Source organism: Phyllobates terribilis, unplaced genomic scaffold, assembly GCF_046119375.1.
Source record: "Phyllobates terribilis strain yellow unplaced genomic scaffold, ASM4611937v1 Scaffold_13__5_contigs__length_258822181, whole genome shotgun sequence".
In the NCBI taxonomy this organism is placed as follows: domain Eukaryota; kingdom Metazoa; phylum Chordata; class Amphibia; order Anura; family Dendrobatidae; genus Phyllobates; species Phyllobates terribilis.
The window spans coordinates 110069086-110075085 of NW_027362773.1; the positions used below are offsets into that span (position 1 = coordinate 110069086).

General features: G+C 47.8%; 1 protein-coding gene across 2 annotated transcripts in view; it reads right to left on the reverse strand.

Moving 5' to 3' along the window:
- Window positions 1-5373, reverse strand: part of PGGHG (protein-glucosylgalactosylhydroxylysine glucosidase) — a 28764-nt gene extending 23391 nt beyond the window's left edge. Inside the window, exons 1-3 of one of the 2 annotated variants that reach the window (XM_073658388.1) lie at window positions 5170-5373; window positions 490-760; window positions 22-220 (exon numbers count right to left, since the gene is read on the reverse strand). In XM_073658388.1, coding sequence (XP_073514489.1) covers window positions 22-220; window positions 490-742 — 452 coding nt within the window. In that variant the 5' untranslated portion in view covers window positions 743-760; window positions 5170-5373. Of the gene's footprint in view, window positions 1-21; window positions 221-489; window positions 761-5149 lie in introns of both variants that reach the window. The other variant, XM_073658387.1, reaches the window with a different exon arrangement.
- Between the last annotated feature and the right edge of the window lie 627 nt (window positions 5374-6000).

The window sequence follows — 6000 nt, forward strand, 5'->3', positions numbered from 1 at the left end:
AGGTTCTGTATTAATACTCACTTAGCGTTACAGTAGTCCGGGCCTCCCTGGAGATCTAGGTCTTGGCTTTCCGCCTTAAAATTGACTTCAAGATTGACACTAATGGGGCCGGAACCTCTTAAGCTTATCATGTTGACCAAGAGATGTCTGTGTAAACGGTGAGCAAAGAGCTGCTGTGTAGCTGTAAATGTGGAGCACTGGATGGTACGGCTAAATGTACCTGAAAGCACAGAAAAAAAGAAAGAAAAGTGTCAAACAAAGCAGAAAAAAGAAACTAACGCATGTACAAAATGTTACAGCTGGAATCAGAAATGCAATTTTTGATGTGAAATGTATAAAGTCGGATATTTCACTCCTCTGTATCCACTTCTGTCTTTGATCAAAAACTGCAAGTGCGATTCAGGGAGACAGCCGAGAAATCATTACATGCAAAATGCTCTTTTAGGGAATTGTACCTTACTCAATTACCAAAAAGCTTTCAACACCCACCTGTTTTTACATCTAGAGAGAACCTTTCATCTAGAAGTTCTTCCTTCTTTATACAGAGGCGGACATGGAGAGGGCTGGGAACATTTGCTCTGTGACAGTCACCTACTGCCCCGTTGTAGATGCCATTTACATGCAAGACCTCTCCATAGACCCTTGTGCCCAGATACCCGTTTGCCATTGTTGCCATGAGTCGGGAGTCTGAAGGTAAAGATTTGGTTGAGAATATCCAGGGGTCATCTTCTACGTCTGACATTTCTTTCTTATTTTTCAACTGCAAATAAATACACAAAGGAATATGAATGTCACAAAGAAAACATTGCAACTTAGACGAGGGATTGATACCTCTGAGGTCAGAGATTGGCTGTGGACATCACATGAGGTCTGAGGGCCGTGACCATTGACGTACGGCTAATAGCGGCAGACCATGTGGCCCGTGAATATAGGAGGCCCGGTGTCAGCGTCAGGCCCTCACCGGCCTTACTTTCAACTGTATCTGCATAATGGATGCAGATACAGGTGAAAGCAATGATGGAAGAGGGGGCCGCAAGCTCCTGCCTCCATCATTCTCTGTGTAGCGAGCACGATGACGTCATTACATAGCGACCTCTGTACCGAGCAGAGCAGATCACACGCTGCAGCGACTGGAGTAGCGTGGGAACTATTTTTTTTTAACCAATGAGTACTTTGTGGGGGTCCATAATACTATTTGGAAGGCTATGTGGGAGATACCATGATACTTGGGGAGTCATCATACTATCTGGACTGCTATGTGGGAGCCATCATACTATTTGGAGGACTACATAGGGGCCAATTATAATTTTTGAAGGGCTATGTGGGGGTGGCAATTATACTGTGTGCCTGGTTGTGTGGGGTCCATTATACTGTGTGGAGGGTTGTGTGGGGGCCAATGGGGGCCATTATAATATGTGCGGGCCATTATACAGTGTGGAGGCCACTATACTGGTCCTTCATACTGTATGGAGGGCTGTGTGGGGGCCATCATACTGTGTTGGGGTCACTGGGGGGTACCATACTTTGCATATGGTCATCATTCTGTGCATGTGAAGGGTACTGTGCAGGAATTCAGTGTGGGGGCATCTTACTGTGCTGGGGCGGCACTTATTGGCATCATACTTTATGGAGCAATGAAAGGGGTATCTTAGTGTGTGGGAAGTGGAAACACTAAGGGGCTTCAATAGGGGCAAAACTACTTTGTAAGGGCTGCAAAGTTGTGCGATGAGCTCTCTGTGAACCAGCTGAACATTACATTTTCTTTTTTTTGGGTGGGGTTTGAATTCAATTAGGACTTCTGTTATCGGGCCCCACGATTTCTATTAAACTTGCTATAGAGTAATATAGGGAACCTATCCCCAGGGCCGGCTCCAGGTTTTTGTGGGCCCTGGGCGAAAGAGTCTCAGTGGGCCCCTTTAACACATAAAACGATTCATGATGCACCATACAAAATACTGGCCCCCATAAAATGCTCCATACAGGATACTGGCCCCCATAAAATGCTCCATACAGGATACTGGCCCCCATATAAAGCTCCATACAGGATACTGGCCCCCATATAACGCTCCATACAGGATACTGGCCTCCATATAACGCTCCATACAGGATACTGGCCCCCATATAACGCTCCATGCAGGCTGTTCCCCCCACATAATGCCCAATGCAGGATGTCATCCCCCCCTTATAATGCCCCATGCAGGATGTCACCCCCCCTTATAATGCCCCATGCAGGATGTCACTCCCCCCCCTTTTAATGCCCCATGCAGGATGTCACACACCCCCTCCCTTATAATGCCCAAGGAGGAATGTCACTCCCCCCTTTTAATGCCCAATGCAGGATGTCACTTCCCCACCTTTTAATGCCCCATGCAGGATGTCACCCCCCCCCCTTATAATGCCCCATGCAGTATGTCACACCCCCTCCCTTATAATGCCCCATGCAGGATGTCACCCCCCCATATAATGCCCCATGCAGGATGTCACCCCCCCCCCATATAATGCCCCATGCAGGATGTCGCTTCCCTCCCTTTTAATGCCCCATGCAGGATGTCACACTCCCCCCCCCTTTTTGCCTCCATACATTAAAAAAAAAGGCACGGGGAGAGGTAAGTATTGTTTCGCCGGCTGCCGGGGTCCTGAGCAAGCGGGGGGAGCGGGCGCTGACACCACGCACGGGTCCCAGAGCGCGGCAGGGTGCCCGACGGCGAGTGGGCCACCCCCCCGCCTGCTCAGGGCCCCGGCACTTACCCTGGTGCTGACGCCGGCCCTGCTATCCCCCCTAAAAATCTTACTTCCACTGTATATTTTAGTGGTAGTGTCTTTACATTCAGATGAAGATGAAAGTGCACCTCCTCAATTTGCATCATTTAGGGGACTTCCCCTGCTTAATTTTTAAAGGGGTTGTCCACTACTAGACAACCCCTGCTTAAAGGGAAAGTCACCTCTTAAAACACTATTTACTTGCAGATATGTGGTTAATCTGCCGGTAAATAGTGTTACAATGCTGCACCGCCTTCTTACTGTAAGTGCGGATACCAGGAGAAAATTCAATTATTGCCTCCTAGGAGCCTCTGGCTTTTAGTCATAAGGGTGTGCACGGAGCAGCTACTGTCACCGCTCACTGTAGTGCGAGCAGCGGCTGTAAGCACACCCTGGTTGTTTAATTGATAACCATCATTGCAGTGCATCTGTGCAGAGCGAGCTGTCGATCAAACTGTCGGAGCGTGCTTACAGCTGCCGCTCACTGTATAGCGAGCAGTGCTGTGAACGATGTCTGTAATTGATCTGTGCTCGACCCTATGACTGAAAGCCTGCGACTCCCGGTAGGAAATAAGTTCACTTTCTTCTTGCAGTCGCACTTTCACTAAGGCCGGTTTCACATGCCCGGATATTTCCGGTATTGGAAAAACCAATACGTGAGATATCCATGTCAGTGTATCCGTGTGCACGTGTGTGGCACATGTGTGGCAACCGTGTGCCGTATCAGGATCACACATACCGGTGCCTGGAAATCAGTGGTACAGTTATGGTTCCTGCCGGCGCTGCGATCAGTACCAGCAGGGGACAATGTTGAGAGTAGTAGAGTCTGCTCCCGCTGTCTCTGTTAAAATAAGAATAAAATAAAAAAAATCCTTATACTCACCTGTCCTAAGTGTCCCCTGCTGTAATCCACGCCGAGGAGACGGGGAGAATGACTCCTGCAGCGAGCGGGCCCTAGAGCTGTGCTGAGCTCAGTGCGTGACAGGACACCGCTTGCTGAGCGCAGCTCCAGGACTCGCTCGCTGGAGCGAGTCATTCTCCACAGCGTGAGTGGTCAGGTGGATTACAGCGGGAGACACTTAGGACAGGTGAGTAAAGGATTTTTTTATTTTATTATTATTTTTACAGTTGGAGACAGCGGGAGCAGACTACTACTTTCATCACTGTCCCTTGCTCGCGCTGATCGCAGCGCAAGCAGGGGACAATGAGGAGGGCAGCGTTCAGCACCCGGCGCTTGGGAAGGGCGCTAGCTGTACCGCTGATTCCCAGGTGCCGGTACGTGTCACACAGATGTCATCTGTGTGTCATCAGTGTGGGACGTTTCGCGGCCCATGCAATGGGTAAAAAAATGGACATGTCAGAGTGTTTTGCCCATGGACACATGGTCTGTGGAAACACACTAACATGTGCACAGACGCAATCATTTGAATGGGTCTACCTGCATAAGTGTCTCCAGTAGGTGTGAAACCGGTCACTGCAGGTACTGGACACCCTGAAGTGGGAAAGAGGCCTAAGGCAGCCAGACAGGGCAACACTAGCAGAGCGAACGCTGCTACCCGTCATGAATTTGAAAAGCTGGCTTTGCCATGCCCCCTCTCCCCCGTTGCGACAACTTTGTCAGAACTGGGGAGAGAATGCCATAAACTTGGCAAAAATGTTTGGGTTTTTTTTGCACAAACACACATTTGCGTAAAAAGAATGCAACTTTCAAAGCTTTTTCCCCAAAAATCTGGTGAAAAAGCTTTGATGAATCGCCCCCATATCTGCAGGTAAAAAGAATTTTCCAAAGTGACCGTTTCTTTTTAATCAATTCATTGCTCCATAGAAGATAAAAACATGAATACTCCCCTTCCGCAGCGGCATATCTGTGCCAGCGATGTCGGCGCTGCTGTTCCTGGTGGGTGACATTGATTTATCATGTAAGTGCTGCTGCCAATCAGCAGCTGATCACAGCACTCACATGACCCGTCACCCACCAGGAACAGCAGCGCCGACGTCGCTGGCACGACTCGACTATAGGCTTTTATATTACTCGGGGTCTCAGGCATTTAAGAAGGGGTTGTCAAAGTAGTGGACAAACCCTTTAAATTTTAGTGCAGGTCCAAAAAAAAAGGTGTAAAAAAAAAAGCCTAAAACATTAATAAATTTGTTGCATGCATTTAGGACAAGTAAATGTCGCAAACTGCAAAATTTTGGGCACAAACGCAAAAATGTCGCCCATGGCGCCTAAATATTGGTGCAGATTCTTGCATCCAGGAAGTGGAGGAGGTGTGGAAGGGGGCAGGCTAAAAACAGGGAGGACAAGATCCTCCCTAATGGGCATCCCTGAAAGTTTGCAAAGCTGTCATCATGATGCAGCAGCCAGCTATAATTCCACGCAGGACGTTACCGGTGTGCACGGTGCTGTACCCGAGCTTCCTGCAGATACAATATGTCAGTCCTGTAGCCGCCGCCTGGGCCGCGCCCCGTGCTCTCCGCTAAGTATCACGAGAACAGGAAGATAACTTTTTTTTTCCTACGGAAGCAGAGATTTGACGTGCTCCGTCCGGAGGAGAGTCTACCGACTGCACCGCTATGCACACGGGGAGTGCTCTGCCGCTGCACAGGCTTCTCCTCTTCTGTCTGACTACAACCAATCAGGTTGCAGCTTTCACTTCAAAAACGTCTCCTACACCATGAAAGCTGTAATCTGATTGGTTGCTATGAGCAATGGCTCTAGCTCTCCTTAGCAACACTTTTAAATAAATGGCCCCTGACCTCTTTCAAGCTGTTTTATTAATGGAGACAAACTGTATGATTGTGACTAAAATGTAGATGTTACTATTATTTTACAAATAGTGTGAAAAATTATGAGAGGAAAAACTGACCGGGTTGCCACGGGCAACTACTCTCTTTTGTACTAGGTGACTATGGCCTACGCTACATTGTTTCATTTGTAAAAGTCAGACGATACGTTTTGGATGCTATGCACAATGTGTGCACTATGTGGCGGTAGTACATTGGCTGCATATGGCGGTATTACAGGTGTCCACATTTATATATAGTGAATGTGTTCACAGTTCTGAATATACCAAGTGTAAAGGGATTCTTTTATTTATAGTGTATATGAAATAAAATATTTTATTTAAAGAAAATGGCTTTTAGTCTCTTTTTTTTTTTTAAATGTAATCGGTCATTAGCTTCATGCTGCCCAAACCACAGGCAAACTCGACTGCAAACGGGAACGTGTTACACTGGGAC